Below are 21,610 nucleotides of genomic sequence, written 5' to 3'. Positions count from 1 at the left end.
GGATGCCCACTGATAGAAAGTCATCCCATAATATTGTCTTTATGAATGTGTTCATACTCTGCTCTATTTCTGTCTCTCTGTCAGATGAGGCTGCCCTCCAAGCCCTATGCCAACCTGCCCATCTATTCCCTGGGCTCTACCACCACTCTACCCAGGGACCGGGTAGCAGCCATGGGGAAAGCTGCCAGTATAGCTGGTCCATCAGCCGCCCCAGCAGCAGCAGCAGTTTCAGCAGGAAAAGGAAAAGCAGCAGTTAAAGCAGCAGCCTCAGCAGCAGCAGGACCAAGCAGAGCAGCAGCAGCCCCCAAGCCTGAGAAACCCTCTACTAGCCACCACCGCCTCAGCCTTCAGAAGACCATGTCCAAGTAGGCACCCCTCTACTACTTCTCTAGATCATAACGCTTTTTTAAATGTGCCTGTTTTAGATGTGCAAGACTTATTCTCAAATGAAGTTATGTTCTATTTTAAGAGCAACTGTAGCCGACTGAGCCCAGTGAGGGACAGAGACGGAACCTACTCTGTTACACAACTTAGTGTTAACCTCTCCTCCCTCCCTCGCTCAGGTTGTCTAAGCACGGTAGTCTGGAGAAGTCCCAGTCCCGTGACGAGGTGGAGCTTCCAGCGGAGCTGACGGAGGACTGGTGCACCATGGAAGTGTGTGTGGACTGCAAGAAGTTCATCCACGACATCATCTCCTCCAGCAAGCACAGCCTCTCCCTGGCCACCAAGCGGGCGCGCTTAAAACGCAAGACCCAGTCCTTCTACATGTCGTCCCCCAAGGGAGCTGATTACCGACCCTCTGAAAGAACAATCAACGAGATCTAGACTCTCCCCTCGTCCTTGTCTACCTTCTCCACTGTCTTCTAGCTGCTTCCAGCACTTATGGCACAATACAGAACTCTGACTGACTGGGTTTTGATCTGGATGACTGTGCTGCGATCCGACCTATACCTTGTCTAGTTTCGTCTGTCTGTCGATGCTGTGGACCTTTACTTTTCCTTGGAGGAATGTGGACTGTGTAGTCAGTGCTTGTTACTATGTCCTCTGATCGTTGAAAACAGTACCAGTACTTTCAGACAAAATGATACTAGTCCATTTTTATACAATATTTTGCTCAGCAATGTAAATGTTGCCATAATGTTCTGCCATAGAGAGGTGATTAAGGACACTGAATGATCAAATGTAAAGTATGAGGTAGTGTAAAGATTCAAAGTGGTATGGCCTCAATCACCCCCTATACTGGCACAATTGGTGGAATGTGGTAGGAGTTACTCACCCACAGAAAAATCAATGAGCACAAGGCAAAATTACGCTCCATATTTGAATTCCTCAGGCTATGGTATTCTACTGTAAGAGAGTAGGTGTGATGCTGACAACACAAGTCCCATACTGAGAGCTGTGAACATCTTAAAGTGGAGACATTGAGACAAAAGCAACAAACGATTGGATGATGACTTGAAACGATATGGAACTATGAAATTGTAGATGTTTTTTTACAAGTTATAATTTTGTATGGTATGGTATACGTGTGTACATATGGTTCGGCTTAGAGTCAGGTGTTTGTGATGAAAAGTTGTCTCCCCCTTTTTACTCTTCTTGACATGTTCAGGTTATTTTTAGCTGACGGTACAATAATGAATTCTGCTCATTGATGTTCTCTGGGGTTCTGAGCGGTCTTGATGAAGCATCATTTTACCATAAGAATAACAGGTAAACAAACAGCGTATCACTTTGCTCAAAGTTAGATCATACCCATGAAGGTAGCCCAAACCTCTCACCTGTCTCGCCGTAGGCGTAGGGTCTACGGGAATGTCAGGTGTATTACATTGACAATACAGTACTTGCTGCTAATGTCAGCTTTAGTGCCAAAAGGATTCCCTTCTGTCTAAACCATAATATAAAACCCAAAGAAGTATTTTTTCTGCTGTAAATACTCATTGACCTTGCTATAGACCATCGCATCCCCCGATTAGAGCATGCTTCTCCAAAAGACGTCATACTGATGAATATACTAACCATAGAAATAGAATGAATAGAACAGGCGTCCCCATTCAAGTCAATGATGGCATAATGGGTGGACTGGCAGCCATTTTGAGTGTACCCATGCCTAGGTCTAAAATATACAGGTTAAGACATCGTCGTCATAAATCTGGGACCAGTGCCGTTGCTAACTACCAGCGCTGTTGCCAACTACCATTGTTGCATATTATTATGGGATTTTAGAATCCCTGTTGTCTTAACCTTTGTCATCTTCAACCTAGACCCATGCCAGGAAGTAAAAGCAGGAAGTGTACCCTTCATTCTGTGCTGTGATGTTTTGTTGAGTCAACTCAACTGACATTACAAAAAATATATTCCTTTACATGAGCCACATCAGTTAGCATAATTTGAATGAACAGTCTTCATTACCATGGCAATCCAGCATCAGTTGATAGACCATTCCAAATAAACATGGAAATTATTGCATCGCAAGACCAGGCAGCCCTTGTGAGTGTACCGATGAATTTACCAGTCAAATTGCCAGGTTTAGAGCTGCCACGCCTGTTCTATTCATTCTATTTCTATGATACTAACTATACGACATGATGAAGGAACAATATTGACACAGTATTTGTCACTGGTAGTTGAAAACGTGTGATATCATTGAGCAGGTACAGTACCAGGCAGCCATTGCGAGTGTACCGATGAGTTTACCAGTCAAATTGCCAGGGTTAGAGCTTCCAAGCATGTTCTATTCATTCTATTTCTATGATACTAACTCTATGACATGATGAAGGAACAATATTGACACAGTATTTGTCACTGGTAGTTGAACACGTGAGCAGGTACAGTAATTGCGCTAGATAATCATAACAAAAGCAGACACCAACAGTAGGAATCACTTTTTGTCAATATTTTATATAGCCTGTGCCCCCAAAATAATCTGGTCTGTCCCAGTAACAAGCATGCACCCACAGAAATATATGCATATTTTGTGAAAGAAATCTATACCTACTCTTATGTTGATTTCAGTTATTGATGTAAGTTTGACATGGCTTTTTCTTTGGTTTTGAATGGAATATTTCATATAAACACCCATATTCAATAACAGTACATAAAATTATCTCAAATTGTCTTTCTTTGCTTTACAATAGTTCTGGTAAGATTTAACATGCTTAAAACCACCCTCTGTTTTATTGTATAGGCAGCAAAGTATGGTATTACACGCTGCTCTACTGTTCAACTCAAAGCCTCGAACTGATGCCTTCATGAATTTGTATATCAGTTGTGTGTGACTGTGGTGTGTCCTAACCATACCGTTTGTCTCTAAACCAGAAGCTGAAGCATATTTCGGGGGCCAGGAATCAGAATTTATGTATATTAAAGTGTCTATTACAAATCCAGTCTTCTTCCTCCCAGTTCCTTATATTTCTGCCTTAAATACACTGCCTTCTTCTCTCAGCATTAATATATTATTTTTGTGACAGATTGAATCCACAGTGACTCAGCATACTGTATATAAATATGATCTATAGTAATGTCCGTCCATAGAGCAGGTCTGTGTTTCCTTGACCACTTACATCCCGACTAAAATCATTTAGACTTGGGGCTATTAACTTAGCCTAGATCCAAACTAAATTGCTCTGTTTGGTGAAGTGAAACATAACTATTCAGTTAGGATCCAGGCTACTATTAACTAGCTTAGAGATTGTTTCTCACAATACAAGTAATTGCTGGACAAAATATGGACTATAATAAGTAGAGGTGATCTACTGTATGGTACATAACAGAAAGCCCAAAATGTGACACCAAATGCATGTACTGCTGTGTAACTTGTATCTGTTGAAACCATCCAGATGTAACTCCCTCCCAGAGATTTCAAGAAATGACAAAAAAACTATAAAAATGTATTGCAATACCTTTATAATGTTGTATGGATATTTCATTAGGTGACATGCCAGCTTTTCAAGCAAAAATAATATTGAGAAACAAAATTATTGAGAAAATATATTGTTTATTGCCAGATAAAGTCAAATAATTCAGAACAATAACAATTTCTGTACCTTATAGTAAACTTTTTTTTTTTAATAACCTATTTCAATATTGATAACTTAGTAGAACAGTGAATATGTACAGTACAATTTTCAGTAAACACTTGCATTCAAATTAATACATTAATAACACATTCAAAGTAAAACAGCAAGTTTTTTTTACAGCAAGTAAATACTTAAAATACATAAAATGCACTTTATCAATAGCAGTGATCAGTGTGGTCATTATACATTGGGTTCACAGAACGTACTGTATGGTTCAATACTTATTCCATAAGTCTACGGACCAAAATATGGTTCATTCTTTGATTATGTAGGGTTAAGTTATACTATCCAAACAATACATTGCAATTTACAATAAATATACATTCCCCAGAATTTTTTTGCCATTTGCAGACACTTTTATCCGCACTTCTGTGCGCTTCGTATGGGTGGTCCCGGGATTTCCCTCACCCTGCTCCCATTGACTACAGAGCCAATCAAGTTGACACAGCAAGGAACATTACAATGTAGCCAATGGCCATACATTTTGTCTCCATATCACTTATGGGGATTGAGAGCCAGGGTCGACCGTGGCGCAGTACCTTGCTCAAGGGCACAACAGCAGGAGATGGCATCTAGGATAGTAGAGCCATACATGTATGGCTCTATAGGACACTGATGCCATGCCACACAACGCTTTAATGCTTTAGGCATTAAAGCTTAGGCATTAACTCCACATTTTTAAGGTAAGAGTTAAGTTTAGGCATTAACTCCGAAATCTTAATTTTAGGCATTAACTCTGAATGATTAAGGTAAGGGTTAAGGTTTGGGATAGGCTTAAAACAAAAATCTCTAAAACAACTTTCTATCATTGGATTCAAACATGCAACCTTTGGCACCAGAGGCAGGTAGCCTAGCGGTTAAGAGCGTTGGGCCAGTAACTGAAAGGTCACTGGTTTGAATCTCTGAGACGACTAGGTGAAAAATATGTCAATGTGCCCTTGAGCAAGGCACTTAACCCTAATTGCTCCTGTAAGTCACAAGGCTCTCCAGAGGGTGGTGCGGTCTGCATAACACATTACCGGGGGCAAACTACCCGCCCTCCAGGACACCTACAGCACCCGATGTCACAGGAAGGCCAAAAATATCATCAAGGACATCAACCACCACAGCCACTTCCTGTTCACCTCGCTATCATCCAGAAGGCGAGGTCAGTACAGGTGCATCAAAGCTGGGACCGAGACTGAAAAACTGCTTCTATCTCAAGGCATCAGACTGTTAAACAGCATTCACTAGCACATTAGAGGCTGCCGCCTATAGACATAGACTAGAAATCACTGGCCACTTTAAGAAATGGAACACTAGCCACTTTAATGTTTACATATCTTGCATTACTCATCTCATATGTATATGCTGTATTCTATACTATTCTACTGTATCTTAGTCCATGCCGCTCTGACATCGCTTGTCCCTATATGTATATATTCTTAATTCATTCCTTACTTAGATCTGTGTTTTGGGTATATGTTGTGAAATTGTTAGATATTACTTGTTAGATATTACTGCACTGTTGGAGCTAGAAACACAAGCATTTCACTACACCCACAATAACATCTGCTAAACACGTGTATGTGACCAATACAATTTGATTTGATTTGATTTGATAAGAGCGTTTGCTCAATGACTTAAATGGAAACTAGTTGGTGGTGTATGAGGTGAGTTTCCCCAATACAATGTAAACCGCTTTGAGCATCTGGAAAATGCCCTACACAAATCCCATCAGTTACGTTCATTAATGAGTTCCATGTCTTCGTCTTCCTCTTCCTGTGTGTCTCCAGCCTGCAGGCTGTTGTTGTCCCCGATGATGACATACTGCAGCTGGGACCCGTAGACCTGGACACTCCTCTGGCGCTCTGGCTCTGGACAGGCCTGTACTGCTCTCTGGTGGTCACTGGTGGTGTTGCTTCCCATCGTCTCTGTAATAGAGACATGAATGGAATGCATTAAAGTTATTAATCTAATGGCTTCTTTGAACCTATTAGAGAAAGGGGATAGGTGTTGAGAATTAGCGTAAACTACACACACTGGTGCAACACATCTGATAAATAATTGTCTTGTCAATGATTAGATTAGTTTATTAGTCACATGCACAGGGTCACAGATGTAATTGCAGGGTACAGTGACATTCTTAAACTCCAACAGTGCAGGTCAAAAAGAGAAGTGAAGGAAACAATAATACAAAATAATTATAATAATATATACATATGTGCTTGTATCTGTGAATGTGCTTGAATCTTGTAACACATCATTAAAAATATATGAAATTATGAGAAAATGTAACTGTAACTCTGACACACTGTAACTTACCATGCATAGCATGCTCTGAACCCATGCTCTGAAGTTGTTGTATACATGTTGCCACACCTTGAAAGTTGCAGTCTCCAATGATGCAGTTACTCAAATTGGAATGGCTGATGTTGATGACGTAAGTTGGGGCAGTGTTGCTCCTCCTCCTCTCTGTTGTTTGGGGTGTGAGTAAAAAGGGAAGAGATAAAAAAAAAGGGAAATAGTCTGTTGCTGACAATAGTATCCCGGCGATTCCCATTGCGTCATGATGATGACACACTTTAAAAACCTTCTATGAGCTTTTGTTTTGGACACGTGGAGAAAACATTTGGATTTAACCCTACACTTTATCTTTAAAAACTGGATTTCACATGAGGAATGGAACATTCTTGGGCCTCTGGAATATTCTTTGCCCTCACCTGCCTCAGACACCAAATGGAGCTGGGTTTCCAGTGCTTTAAAAGGGAAAGTTGGGTAGAATTCATATAACATATACTATATACTACAAAGAAAATGTGCTGCCATCTAGGCCTAGTTAGCCTACCTCTCTAAATACCACATAATTGAATAAATAAATAAACTGTAGGCCTAGACTATTCATAACCATATTTAAATGTTGGTTGAAAACTACAGACTTGTAGGCCAAAGTAATTTACTTGCAATTAATAAAATGAAAAAATTAACACTTTTGAAGAGACTTACCTGGGAGGCCGGTGACTCTTTCGAACAGTGGTGGGCACTGGCAGCACTTTTCTAGTGAGTCGAAAAGGAGCTGACAGGCGTTGCGACCCTTCTTCAACACCACCTGCAGCAGTTTGGCAGCCTTCTGCATGTCTGTTCCCTGTGACCTGATCACCTGGCTCTCGTACTCTGTGATTGTCCTGGAGCTCAACAAGTACACGCACAGCCTTTCCACCACACAGCATGACATAGATTTGCTGAGAGCGTGTAACTGAAGTTGCAAGCTCCTTTATTGGATGAGAGAGAATGCATAAATTACAGAAATAAATAAGGAAAAAAATGCTTTGTAAAAAAATATATACATTTCAGTGTTGTTATAACATGATAATAATATGGCATTTGCTTAATTAATGCAAAAGACAATGTGATGAAAATGATAAAAGAAGTGTAGTGTAGGCTAACGCAAAAATATCACTTTCACACCGGCCTTGTTATTCTCATTGGTTATTCCCCATTGCTTCCATACATATCATAGGCCTATCACTTTTTGTTTAGATTAGACCCGTTGCAATCTCGGTAAACCCAGAACTAAAATTGTAAACTGTCAATCCACGAGAAATTAGACCCGTTGCGTCCCTTGAGAATAGATAGGTGATGAGGAAAGTGATTTCTTACCAGGTAAAATCTCGCGTTTTTCGTTACATTGTAACATACCTGTTAATCTAACAGAACGATATAGGCTACATTACATCAGTGCATCAATTTGTGTGTTTCGACTGAGAAATGGGCTATAATCGGTTGTCGGTTACTTTTATAGGCTGCGGTAGCCAAACTTCTGAAATAAAAGTCCCTAATGCTGGGGGCATGCGCATACTGTTTTGGGAGTTTCCACTTGCTTCCCCTTCATAATAAATTCCCCAACTGCGCTTGTATTGTAAAGAAGAACAGAGTAACAAATTGCAAGAGTTGCAGCATGATTTAAAGTATTGTTGACGTTATAAATGCATTTTAATTATCCTAATCTTATAGGATAACTGGAGTAGCGTATGCTTAAGCCAATAATTGTAAATGACATTTGTGCAGCACTGAAGGTTTATCTCCGCAGTAAAAAAAATATCAGTTTACCCCCCCCCCCCTTATTCATTTCCGTTTGAAAAAAAGTTACTTTACTTTGGTTTGAATGGATGAATATTATGCAATCGCAGCTAAGGGACCGTCTTAAAAGTGCAATCAGCCGAACCTGGTGTTTACAGAAACTTTTTTAAATTAAATAATGTATAGATCTTAAACCAGTTGTTTATCCCACAATAATTACATTTTTAAATTTGATTTTGTTTATTTTTAATTGATTTTTATGTAAGAATATGAGCTCAAAAAACAGAAATAGGCCTATGATCTTTCTCACTCGTATGCAACCTACTGTAGCCTACTTGCATGACCTAGAGAGCTAAAAATCACTTGTGGCAAAGTCACTAATGCCTCTAATCCATGATACACCCATTAGAATTCCCATTTTAAAGTTCCCTGATTTATAAATGAAGTTCCCTGATTTATAAATCATAATTATCCTTTTTAATTGCTTCCGCTCCACATGTGATAGAGATCTACAGACAAGTGCGGTGTGTTCCCTGACCTCTTTATCAAAGCGAATGACTTCTTTAAAATTCTTCAACAAATAGTTGTTATTAATTCATGTACAGATCTAATTTGCAATAGCTTCCAGTCCAAATGACATATACATCTAAAATCAGTTGAGTTTAGGTCTTTGACCTCCCTTGTCCATAGTACACCCATTAGAATTGCCATTTTATATTGCATTGATTTTAATACAATTATTTCCTCTGATTGGTCTAATTTTCAACAGCTCACTGTCCATATGAGTTATAGATCTAGAGACAAGTGTGATGGGCTCCTGGACCTCTCTTATCAAAGGTACACCTTTTATTGTTTTAAAATTCCTCCCCTTAGATTTTATACAAATATTTATCTTATTTTAGCTGTGATTACTAATTCACATACAGATATCATTTTCAATTGCTTCCAGTCCAAATTACATATACAGTGCTTTCAGAAAGCACTCACACCCCTTGACGTTTTCCACGTTTTGTTGTGTTACAAAGTGGGATTAAAATGGATTTAATTGTATTTTTATGTCAACGATATACACAAAATACTCTGTAATGTCAAAGTGGAAGAAACATTTGAAAAAATGGGTTTACTAGGGAGGAGGGAGGTCAGTGAGCTAAAATCAAGTGGTTTTAGATGTATATGTCATTTGGACTGGAAGCTATTAAAAATGTGGTCTGTACGTGAATTAATAACCAGAGCTGTAATTGGATATATATTTGTAGAAAATCAAAGGGGAGGAATAAAAAAAGAGTACCTTTTATAAGAGAGGTCAAAGAACCCACCACACTTGTCTGTACACCTGTAGCTCATATGGATAGGGAAATATTGAAAATTAGACATATCACAGGAAATATTCATATAAAATCAGTGCAATGAAAAATGGCAATTCTAATGTGTTTACTAGGGAGGATGGAGGTCAGGGAGCTAACATCGCAAAGAAGGGCACCTATTGGTAGATGGGTAAAAAAACAAAAACAGACATTGAATATCTCTTTGAGCAGGTGAAGTTATTAATTACACTTTGGATGGTGTATCAATACACTCAGTCACTACAAAGATACAGGCATCCTTCCTAACTCAGTTGCCAGAGAGGAAGGAAACTGCTCAGGGATTTCATCATAAGGCCAACGGTGACTTTAAAACAGTTACAGAGTTGAATGGCTGTGATAGGAGAAAACTGAGGATGGATAAACAATATAGTTACTCCACAATACTAACTGAAATGACAGAGTGAAAAGAAGGAAGCCTGTGCAGAATACAAATATTCCAAAACATGCATCCTGTTTGCAATAAGGCACAAAAGTAAAATAGCAAAAAATGTGGCAAAGAAATTCACTTTATGTCCTGAATACAAAGCGTTATGTTTGACAACATAACACATCACTGAGTACCACTCTTAATATTTTCAAGCATATTTTTAGGATAATATAGCTCAGTTGTCAAGGCGTGCTGAAGGTGGGTGTGGTGTATGAATCATGCGCAGGACGCAGAGGCTCAGTCCAAAGGCTTTAGTGCAATATATATCAAAGACAGAAGCACAATAAGCCCGAAGGCGAATACACGGCGCACACAGGCGACAAAACAAACGGCGCACAAACATGTGCAAAATAACCTCTCCAAAACACTGGAGGGAAAAAGTAGCTCCAAACACGAAACAGAAGCGCAATCACACACAACGACAAGCACACACAACGAGAACTAAATAGGACACTAACGAGGACTAACAAGACACAGGTGTACAACATCCAGACAAAACCAAACGAACATGAAACATAGATCGGTGGCAGCTAGTACTCCGGGGACGACGACCGCCGAAGCCTGCCCGAACCAAGAGGAGGAGCAGCCTCGGCCGAAACCGTGACAGTACCCCCCCCTTGACGCGCGGCTCCAGCCGTGCGCCGACCCCGGCGACGACCAGGAGGACGCGGAGCAGGGCGCGCGGGATGGTCCCGTGGAACTCCGACAGGAGAGATGGGTCTAGGATGTCCCTCCGCGGCACCCAGCACCGCTCCTCCGGGCCGTACCCCTCCCACTCCACGAGATACTGGGAGACCCCCATCCGGCGTCTAGAGTCCAAGATGGACCGAACGGTGTACGCCGGAGCCCCCTCGATGTCCAGTGGGGGCGGAGGAGTCTCCCCTATCTCATTGTCCTGGAGTGGACCAGCTACCACCGGCCTGAGAAGAGACACATGGAACGAGGGGTTAATATTCTTATACTCAACAGGTAGATGTAACCTATAACACACCTCGTTCAATCTTCTCAGGACTTTAAAGGGCCCACAAACCGCCGACCCAGCTTCCGGCAGGGCAGGCGGAGGGGTAGGTTCCTGGTAGAGAGCCAGACTCGATCTCCGGGTGCGTACACCGGCCCCTCACTGCGGTGGAGATCGGCGCTCGCCTTGTGACGAAGGACGGCCCGCTGCAGGTGGACGTGGGCAGCGTTCCACGTCTCTTCCGAGCGCCTCATCCAATCATCCACCGCAGGGGCCTCGATCTGGCTCTGCTGCCAAGGTGCCAGAACCGGCTGGTAACCTAACACACATTGGAAGGGGGTTAGGTTAGTAGAGGAGTGGCGGAGAGAGTTCTGGGCCATCTCGGCCCAGGGAATGTACCGTGCCCACTCCTCCGGCCGGTCCTGGCAATACGACCTCAGAAACCTACCCACATCCTGGTTGACATGTTCCACCTGCCCGTTACTCTCCGGGTGGTACCCTGAGGTAAGGCTAACCGAAACCCCCAAACGCTCCATGAACGCTCTCCAAACACGAGAGGTAAACTGGGGGCCTCGATCAGACACTATATCCTCGGGTACCCCGTAATGCCGGAAGACGTGGGTAAATAGGGCCTCAGCGGTCTGTAGGGCAGTAGGAAGACCCGACATAGGGAGAAGACGACAGGCCTTAGAGAACCGATCCACAACGACCAGGATGGTGGTATTCCCCTGAGAGAGGGGAAGGTCTGTCACAAAATCCACCGAGAGGTGGGACCATGGTCGTTGTGGAACGGGCAGGGGTTGTAACTTACCCCTGGGCAGATGTCGGGGCGCCTTACACTGGGCACACACCGAGCAGGAGGACACATAAACCCTCACATCCCTAGCCAAAGTGGGCCACCAGTATTTAGTGCTAAGGCAATGCACCGTCCGGCCGATACCCGGATGTCCAGAGGAGGGTGACGTGTGAGCCCAGTAAATGAGTCGATCCCGAATCTCGAGCGGAACGTACTTCCGACCCTCAGGACACTGTGGAGGGCTGGGGTCGGTACGCAACGCTCGCTCGATTTCGGCATCGACCTCCCACACCACCGGTGCCACAAGGCAAGACTCCGGTAGTATGGGAGTGGGCTCAACGGACCTCTCCTCCGTGTCATACCGCCGGGACAGCGCATCCGCCTTACCATTCTGGGACCCAGGGATGTACGTGATTTTAAATACGAACCTGGTGAGAAACATACTCCATCGAGCCTGGCGAGGGTTCAGTCTCCTCGCTGCCCGGATGTACTCCAGGTTCCGATGGTCAGTCAAAATGAGGAAAGGGTGTTGAGCCCCCTCAAGCCAATGCCTCCACACCTTAAGGGCTTGAACTACAGCTAACAGCTCCCTGTCCCCAACGTCATAGTTACGCTCCGCCGGGCTGAGCTTCTTTGAGTAAAAAGCACAGGGGCGGAGTTTAGGTGGCGTGCCGGACCGTTGAGAGAGAACGGCCCCTATACCAGCCTCAGACGCGTCTACCTCGACCTGAAAGGGTAATGCGGGATCCAGGAGCGCCAGCACCGGAGCCGACGTAAACAGGTCCTTCAGTCTCCTAAAGGCCCTGTCCGCATCGGCTGACCACTGCAGGCGCACCGGACCCCCCTTCAGAAGGGACGTGATGGGAGCTGCCACCTGTCCAAAACCCCGGATAAACCTCCGGTAGTAATTCGCAAAGCCCAAAAACTGCTGCACCTCCTTTACAGTAGTTGGGGTTTGCCAATTACGCACAGCGGACACACGATCCACCTCCATTCTCACCCCTGACGCGGACAACCGATAACCCAAAAAGGAGGCCGACTCCTGGAAAAACAGACATTTCTCTGTCTTGACATATAGGTCGTGCTCCAACAGCCTCCTCAATAAACGACGCACCAGGGTTATATGCTCGGCTCGGGTAGACGAGTACACCAGAATGTCATCAATGTACACGACCACCCCTTGTCCCTGCATATCCAGGAAAATGTCATCTACGAAGGATTGGAAGACTGATGGAGCATTCATCAACCCATATGGCATGACGAGATATTCGAAATGACCTGACGTGGTACTAAACGCTGTCTTCCATTCGTCACCCTCCCTAATGCGCACCAAGTTATACGCGCTCCTGAGATCCAGTTTTGTGAAAAACCGCGCTCCATGCAATGAATCCGTCATGGTCGCAATCAGAGGGAGTGGATAACTGTATTTCACAGTAATCTGATTGAGACCACGGTAATCAATGCACGGGCGCAACCCTCCATCTTTCTTTTTCACAAAAAAGAAGCTCGAGGAGGCGGGAGAAGTGGAGGGCCGAATGTATCCCTGTCTCAAAGATTCGGCTATGTAAGTCTCCATAGCTTTTCTCTCCTCTTGAGACAAAGGATACACATGGCTCCGTGGGAGCGCTGCTCCTGCCTGGAGATCAATCGCACAATCCCCCTGTCTATGAGGAGGCAACTGCGTCGCCCTAGTTTTGCTAAACACGAGAGCTAAATCCCCATATTCAGGCGGAATGTGCAGTGCGGGCACTTGGTTTGGACTCTCCACCGAAGTCGCCCCCACGGAAACACCCAGGCATCGCCCCTCGCACTGAGCAGACCACCCATCGAGAGCCCTCTGTTGCCACGAAATAGCCGGGTTATGGGTGCTTAACCAGGGAATCCCCAGCACCACTGGGTACGCAGGAGAGTCGATCAGATACAGCTGTATAGTCTCCTCATGACCCCCCTGCGCACACATCCGAAGTGGCGCTGTGATCTCCCCTGATCAACCCCCGACCCCAACGGGCGGCTATCTAAGGCATGAACGGGAAAAGGTTTGTCAACAGGTAGGAGAGGGATCCCTAACTCAAAACAAAACTTTCGATCAACAAAATTCCCAGCTGCGCCTGAATCTACTAGCGCCTTATGCTGGGAATGAGGTGCAATCTGTGGAAAACAAACAGGTATACAAAAGTGCGCAACAGAAAGCTCTGGGTAAGTGGGACGTCTACTCACCTGGGAGGCCCCCCCAGTGCGTGGCCTGTTGTCTTCTCCCCCGGAGAACCCTCCCCAGCACCTGGCCGCAGTGTGCCCTCCACGACCGCACTTGGTGCAGGAGACAGGCCCCCTCGGGCTCCTCCTCCTCCGTTCTCTAGCGCCGGCACCCCCGAGCTCCATAGGGCTCGGCTCGGAGGTGCCGGAGGGCGGAATGGACGGATCCCCCTCGGGACGTCCACGGGTGGCCAGCAGGGTGTCCAGACGGATGGACATATCGACCAACTGGTCGAAGGTAAGATGGGTATCCCTGCAGGCCAACTCACGTTGAACGTCCTCTCGTAGGCTACATCGAAAATGGTCAATGAGAGCCCGTTCATTCCACCCTGCATCCGCCGCTAGAGTCCGGTACTCTAGAGCGAACACCTGAGCGCTCCTCTTCCCCTGTCTCAAATGGACTAGACGCTCCCCCGCCGCTTTGCCCTCAGGTGGATGGTCGAACACGGCCTTGAAGCGGCGGGAGAACTCGGCGTAGGTGATGGTGTTGGCGTCCATCTTCCTCCACTCAGCGTTAGCCCACTCCAACGCCTTGCCCGTGCGACAGGAGATGAGGGCGGAAACGCTCTCGTATCCCGAGGGCACCGGGTGTACAGTGGCCAGGTAGAGCTCCACCTGCAGGAGGAACCCCTGACACCCGGCAGCTGTTCCGTCATACGCCCTCGGGAGCGAGAGCCGAATCCCCCTGGGTTCCGAACCTGGGACTGGTGGACCGACCGATGGGGTGGGCAGGGTAGGTGGAGGTGTGGGTACCCTGCTGGCCTCCCATCGGTGCAAGGTGTTGATTACCTCCTGTAGAGCGGTCTCCAGTTGTCTTATCTGGCCCTCTTGCCCACGGAGATGCTCCTCGAGCGACACAGGCGTCACTGCCGATCCTGCTGATTCCATTATGGTGTGTGATTCTGTCAAGGCGTGCTGAAGGTGGGTGTGGTGTATGAATCATGCGCAGGACGCAGAGGCTCAGTCCAAAGGCTTTAGTGCAATATATATCAAAGACAGAAGCACAATAAGCCCGAAGGCGAATACACGGCGCACACAGTCGACAAAACAAACGGCGCACAAACATGTGCAAAATAACCTCTCCAAAACACTGGAGGGAAAAAGTAGCTCCAAACACGAAACAGAAGCGCAATCACACACAACGACAAGCACACACAACGAGAACTAAATAGGACACTAACGAGGACTAACAAGACACAGGTGTACAACATCCAGACAAAACCAAACGAACATGAAACATAGATCGGTGGCAGCTAGTACTCCGGGGACGACGACCGCCGAAGCCTGCCCGAACCAGGAGGAGGAGCAGCCTCGGCCGAAACCGTGACATCAGTATTAGATTTTTTATTGTTTTTTGCTAAGCTTTTATCAAAGGTGCCGAATACTTTGGCGGTGACTATGTTAAATATGTACAATATTGGAAAGTATTTTCAGTGTTAGACTTCAAAACCATCTGGATATAAGTTATAGAAAAGAGGGCCTGTATGTGAATTAGTAACCAAACCAGTAGTATGAAAAATATTTCCAAGAGGACCAAGGGGAGGAATAAAAAAAAAAGGTGTACCTTTGATAAGAGGGGTCAAGGAACTCACCGCACTAGTCTGTAGATCATATGGACAGTAAGCTATTGAAAATTAGATGTATCACAGGAAATATTCATATAAAATCAGTGCAATTAAAAATTGCAATTCTAATGTGTGTACTAGGGCGGAGGGAGGTCAGTGAGCTACCATCAAGTGGTTTTAGGTGTATAGGTCATTTGAACTGGAAGCTATGGAAAATTAGATCTGTATCTGAATTAATAACCACAGCTGTAATAGGATAAATATTTCTAGAAAATCAAAGGTGAGGAATTTGTAAAAAATCAAAAGGTGTACCTTTCATAAGAGAGGTCCAGGAACCCATCACACTTGTCTGTTGACCTGTAGCTCATACGAACAGTGAGCTATTGAAAATTAGACCTATCAAAGGAAATATGTGTAAAATCAATGCAATATAACATTTCAATTATAATGGGTGTACTATAGACAAGGGAGGTCAAAGACCTAAACTCAAGTGGTTTTAGATGTATACAGTGGGGAAAAAAAGTATTTAGTCAGCCACCAATTGTGCAAGTTCTCCAACTTAAAAAGATGAGAGAGGCCTGTAATTTTCACCATAGGTACACGTCAACTATGACAGAAAAAATGAGGAAAGAAAATCCAGAAAATCACATTGTAGGATTTTTTATGAATTTATTTGCAAATTATGGTGGAAAATAAGTATTTGGTCAATAACAAAAGTTTCTCAATACTTTGTTACATACCCTTTGTTGGCAATGACACAGGTCAAACGTTTTCTGTAAGTCTTCACAAGGTTTTCACACACTGTTGCTGGTATTTTGGCCCATTCCTCCATGCAGATCTCCTCTAGAGCAGTGATGTTTTGAGGCTGTCGCTGGGCAACACGGACTTTCAACTCCCCTCCAAAGATTTTCTATGGGGTTGAGATCTGGAGACTGGCTAGGCCACTCCAGGACCTTGAAATGCTTCTTACGAAGCCACTCCTTCGTTGCCCGGGCGGTGTGTTTGGGATCATTGTCATGCTGAAAGACCCAGCCACGTTTCATCTTCAATGCCCTTGCTGATGGAAGGAGGTTTTCACTCAAAATCTCACGATCCATGGCCCCATTCATTCTTTCCTTTACACGGATCAGTCGTCCTGGTCCCTTTGCAGAAAAACAGCCCCAAAGCATGATGTTTCCACCCCCATGCTTCACAGTAGGTATGGTGTTCTTTGGATGCAACTCAGCATTTTTTGTCCTCCAAAGACGAGTTGAGTTTTTACCAAAAAGTTCTATTTTGGTTTCATCTGACCATATGACATTCTCCCAATCCTCTTCTGGATCATCCAAATGCACTCTAGCAAACTTCAGACGGGCCTGGACATGTACTGGCTTAAGCAGGGGGACACATCTGGCACTGCAGGATTTGAGTCCGTGGCGGCGTAGTGTGTTACTGATGGTAGGCTTTGTTCCTTTGGTCCCAGCTCTCTGCAGGTCATTCACTAGGTCCCCCCGTGTGGTTATGGGATTTTTACTCACCGTTCTTGTGATCATTTTGACCCCACAGGGTGAGATCTTGCGTGGAGCCCCAGATCGAGGGAGATTATCAGTGGTCTTGTATGTCTTCCATTTCCTAATAATTGCTCCCACAGTTGATTTCTTCAAACCAAGCTGCTTACCTATTGCAGATTCAGTCTTCCCAGCCTGGTTTAGGTCTACAATTTTGTTTCTGGTGTCCTTTGACAGCTCTTTGGTCTTGGCCATAGTGGAGTTTGGAGTGTGACTGTTTGAGGTTGTGGCAGGTGTCTTTTATACTGATAACAAGTTCAAACAGGTTCCATTAATACAGGTAACGAGTGGAGGACAGAGGAGCCTCTTAAAGAAGAAGTTACAGGTCTGTGAGAGCCAGAAATCTTGCTTGTTTGTAGGTGACCAAATACTTATTTTCCACCATAATTTGCAAATAAATTCATTAAAAATCCTACAATGTGATTTTCTGGAATTTCTTTTCTCAATTTGTCTATCATAGTTGACGTGTACCTATGATGAAAATTACAGGCCTCTCATCTTTTTAAGTGGGAGAACTTGCACAATTGGTGGCTGACTAAATACTTTTTTCCCCCACTGTATGTGTGATTTCGAAGGAGTCAGGCGCAGGAGGGTAAATCACAAAATAACAGGATTTATTCCGAAGCACAGAGTTACGCAGAAATGCGTCAAAACACTCCAGTGTGCAAAACAGGCGCACTGGAAACAACAAGGCACACAGGGAAATATCCTGGCAATACAAAATACACAGAGCTCCACCGAGCTTCTCTACCATCCACAATAAACAATCACACAAAGACAAGAGGGCAGAGGGAACACTTATACCAGTACTGATGAGGGGACATGAACTAGGTGTGTGTAATAAACAAGACAAAACAAATGGAATGATGAGATGAGGAGCGGCAGTGGCTAGAAGGCCGGTGACGATGATCGCCGAAGCCTGCCCGAACAAGGAGAGGAGGCAGCTTCGGAGGAAGTCGTGACAGTACCCCACCCCCGTGACACGCAGCTCCAGCAGCGCGCCGACACTGGCCTCGGGGACGGCCAAGAGGATGCGGAGCAGGGCGAGCCGGATGGCGACGGTGGAAATCCCGCAATAGGGAGGGATTGAGGATATCCCTCACCGGAACCCAGCACTGCTCCTAAGGACCGTACCCCTCCCACTCCACGAGGTACTGAATGCCCCCCACCCGATGCCTCGAATCCAGGATGGAACGGACAGAGTAAGCCGGGGCCCCCTCGATGTCCAGAGGGGGCGGAGGAACCTCCCGCACCTCAGACTCCTGGAGCGGACCAGCCACCACTGGCCTGAGGAGAGACACATGGAACGAGGGGTTAATACGGTAATCTGGAGGGAGTAATAACCAAAATGTAACCTTATTTATCCTGCGCCGTTGTGGAACTGATAAGGGCTGTAACTTACCCGCTGGGAGGTGCCTAGGTGCCTTACTCTGGGTGCACACCGAGCAGGAGGAGACATACACCCTCACGTCCATAGACAAGGTAGGCCACCAGTACTTTCCGGTCAGGCATGGGCACTGTATGGCCGATTCCTGTGTGACCAGAGGAGAGAGACGTGTGTGCCCAATAGATCAGACGGTCACGGACAAGAGACGGCACGTACTGCAGCCCAGCTGGGCACTGAGGTGGAGATGGCTCTGTGCGTAACGCTCGCTCTATGTCCGCGTCCATCGCCCACACTACCGGCGCCACAATGCAGGAGGCCGGGAGTATGGGGGTGTTGTCTATGGGCCTCTCCTCTGTGTCGTACAGCCGTGACAGTGCGTCTGCCTTCACGTTCTTCGTACCCGGGATGTAAGACAGTTTCAAATCAAACTGGGTGAAGAATAGGGCCCACCTGGCCTGGCGAGGGTTCAGCCTCCTCGCTGCCTGGATGTACTCCAGGTTACGGTGGTCCGTTCAGACGAGGAAAGGGTGTTTCGCCCCCTCGAGCCAGTGCCTCCACACGGTCAGGGCTCGGACAACAGCCACCAATCACCAACGTTGTAGTTCTGCTCCGCTGGGCTGAGCTTCTTGGAGAAGAAGGCACAGGGGCGGAGCTTGGGTGGCGTGCCCAAGCATTGAGATAGGACAGCGCCTATCCCTACCTTGGACGCATCCACCTCCACTATGAACGGTAGTGGTGGATGGGGATGGGCCAGTACCGGGGCTGAGGTGAACAGAACCCTCAGGTTACTGAAGGCCCTGTTAGCCTCAACAGACCAGCGGAGCCGGGACGGCCCACCCTTCAAAAGAGGTGATGGGAGCTGCAACATTGCCAAAGCCCCGGATAAACCTCCGATAGTAGTTGGCAAAGCCAATAAAGCGCTGCACCTCCTTGACTGTGGTTGGAGTCGGCCAATTACGCACGGCTGAAATCCGATCTCCCTCCATCTCCACACCTGATGTGGTAATGCGGTATCCGAGGAAGGAGACGGACTGTTGGAAAAACAGACACTTTTCTGCTTTGGCATAAAGGTAATGTTCCAACAGTTGGCTCAACACTTTGCGAACCAGCGACACATGCTCGGCGCGCGTAGTGGAATACACCAGAATGTCATCGATGTAGACCACTAAACCGCGACCAAGCATGTCCCGAAACACCTCGTTCACAAAGGACTGGAAGACAGATGGAGCATTCATCAAACCGTACGGCATCACCAGGTATTCGTAATGCCCAGTGGTTGTGCTGAACGCTGTCTTCTACTCTTCCCCCTCATGGACACGCACCAGGTTGTATGCACGCTGGGGATCTAGTTTTGTGAAGAAGCGTGCGCCATGCATTGATTCGATTACAGATGGAATGAGAGGTAGAGGATAACTATAACGTATTGTCCCCTTGTTCAGTGCTCGGTAATCAATGCAAGGGCGCAGACCTCCGTCTTTCTTCTTCACAAAAAAGAAACTTGAGGAGGCGGGCAAAGTGGAGGGACATATCAACCCCTGGCGCAGGGACTCAGAGATGTATGTCTCCATCGCCTCTGTTTCAGCCTGCGACAGGGGATACACATGACTCCTGGGAGGCACAGTGTCTACCCGGAGGTTTATCGCGCAATCCCCCGCCCGATGAGGTGGTAATTTGGTCGCCTGTGTTTTGGAAAACGTGTGCGCCAAATCGAGGTATTCGGGGGGAATGCGCACGGTGGAGGTAGTGTCTGAACTTTCCACCGTGGTTGCACCAACGGAAACAGCTAGACACCTACCTTGACACTCTCACGACCACCCCGTGAGAACCCTCTGCGGCCATGAAAGGTGGGGTTGTGTAGTGCTAACCAGGGAAGACCTAACACAACAGGGAAATCAGGAGACTCAATAATAAAAAAGGTGACTTGCTCTATGGGTCTTGTGCATAACCATAATGACTGGTGCTGTAACTTCCCTAATGAACCCGGACCCTAATGGTCGACTGTCAAGTGCTCTGATGGGGAGTGGAATGGATAGGGGAACCAATGTAATACCTAGACTATGTGCTAACAACCTGTCCATAAAGTTCCCAGCTGCGCCTGAATTGACCAGCGCCTTACACTGGGGAACTACCGTATAATCAGGGAAGTGGATGTGTAGGGTACAGTGCGCAGCAGAGGGCTCTGAACGAGTGTGGGTGTTCGATACCTGGGGTGACGCGAGAGCGCCCTGCCTGCCGCCTCCAGACCCAAAAGAACGTTGACGACAGCGTGCAGTGGAATGTCCTCTCGTGCCACAAGAGTGACCCTGGCGCTGTTGTCCTCCACTCTCCCGGATCGCCGCACCACCCAGCTCCATCATCTCGTGATCCGGCAAAGTCCTGCGCGGTCCTCGTACCCTGCCTCAGGTGGACCAGCCGCTCGCCCGTCGGGCAGGTGATCGAAGACGGCCTGGAAGATGTGAGCGAACTCCCCGTAGTTGTCCAACGCGGCTCCTCCTTCACTCCAGACCGCGTTGACCCACTCCAGGGCTTTCCCCGAGAGGCAGGAGACGAGGGCGGACACCTTCTCCCGCACCGATGGATCCGGGCTGATGGTTGAGAGGTATAGATCCAGTTGCAGAAGGACTCCCTGGCAGCGGGCAGCTGTCCCGTCAAAATCCCTTGGTCGGGATATATGAATCCCTCTGGGTGCTGGGGTGTGGGTGGCTGGATCCGGTCGCTCAGCTGGTCCCGAAAGATTGGGTCCTCTCCTCTCCTCCAGGCATGGACGACCTGGAGAACACGATCCATCGCTTCTCCCAAGCTGTCTAGCATCGTAGAATGCTCCCGGACCTGCACCATGACTCCAGGCATGTGCTCCTCTCCTGCTGACTCCATGTCTTGGTGTGTGATTCTGTGATGAGTGATTTTGAAGGAGTCAGGCGCAGGAGGGTAAATCACAAAATAACAGGATTTATTCCGAAGCACTGAAATGCGTCAAAACACTCCAGTGCGCACTGGAAATAACAAGGCACACAGGGAAATATCCCGGCGATACAAAATACATGGAGCTCCACCGAGCTACTTTACCCTCCACAATAAACAATCACACACAAAGACAAGGGGGCAGAGGGAACACGTATACCAGTACTGATGAGCGGATATGAACCAGGTGTGTGTAGTAAACAAGACATCTGTAGCT

The 21,610-nt window shown here is 46.4% G+C and overlaps 2 protein-coding genes across 7 annotated transcripts in view; one reads left to right on the top strand and one right to left on the bottom strand.

The window, feature by feature from the left end:
• Positions 1-3,904, top strand: part of LOC121586232 (protein spire homolog 1-like) — a 50,237-nt gene extending 46,333 nt beyond the window's left edge. For 5 of the 6 annotated variants that reach the window (XM_041902775.2, XM_045225793.1, XM_045225791.1 and 2 more), the window contains 2 exons: positions 85-365; positions 564-3,904. In XM_041902775.2, coding sequence (XP_041758709.2) covers positions 85-365; positions 564-825 — 543 coding nt within the window. In that variant the 3' untranslated portion in view covers positions 826-3,904. The remainder of the gene's footprint in view (positions 1-84; positions 366-563) is intronic. The other variant, XR_006661864.1, reaches the window with a different exon arrangement.
• Positions 3,905-5,609: 1,705 nt separating this feature from the next.
• On the bottom strand, positions 5,610-8,006 carry si:dkey-29h14.10. Its single transcript, XM_045205600.1, has 4 exons — positions 7,716-8,006; positions 7,062-7,327; positions 6,381-6,530; positions 5,610-5,989 (listed from the first exon to the last, which is right to left on the bottom strand). Exons 2-4 carry the CDS (start codon positions 7,288-7,290, stop codon positions 5,793-5,795), a joined length of 576 nt encoding a protein of 191 aa, XP_045061535.1. The 5' UTR covers positions 7,291-7,327; positions 7,716-8,006; the 3' UTR covers positions 5,610-5,792.
• Positions 8,007-21,610: the final 13,604 nt, after the last annotated feature.

The sequence above is a fragment of the Coregonus clupeaformis genome, chromosome 2 (genome assembly GCF_020615455.1).
Source record: "Coregonus clupeaformis isolate EN_2021a chromosome 2, ASM2061545v1, whole genome shotgun sequence".
Lineage (NCBI taxonomy): Eukaryota > Metazoa > Chordata > Actinopteri > Salmoniformes > Salmonidae > Coregonus > Coregonus clupeaformis.
The sequence above is the reverse complement of the archived record's forward strand: the minus strand, read 5'-3'. Positions and strand labels throughout refer to the sequence as shown.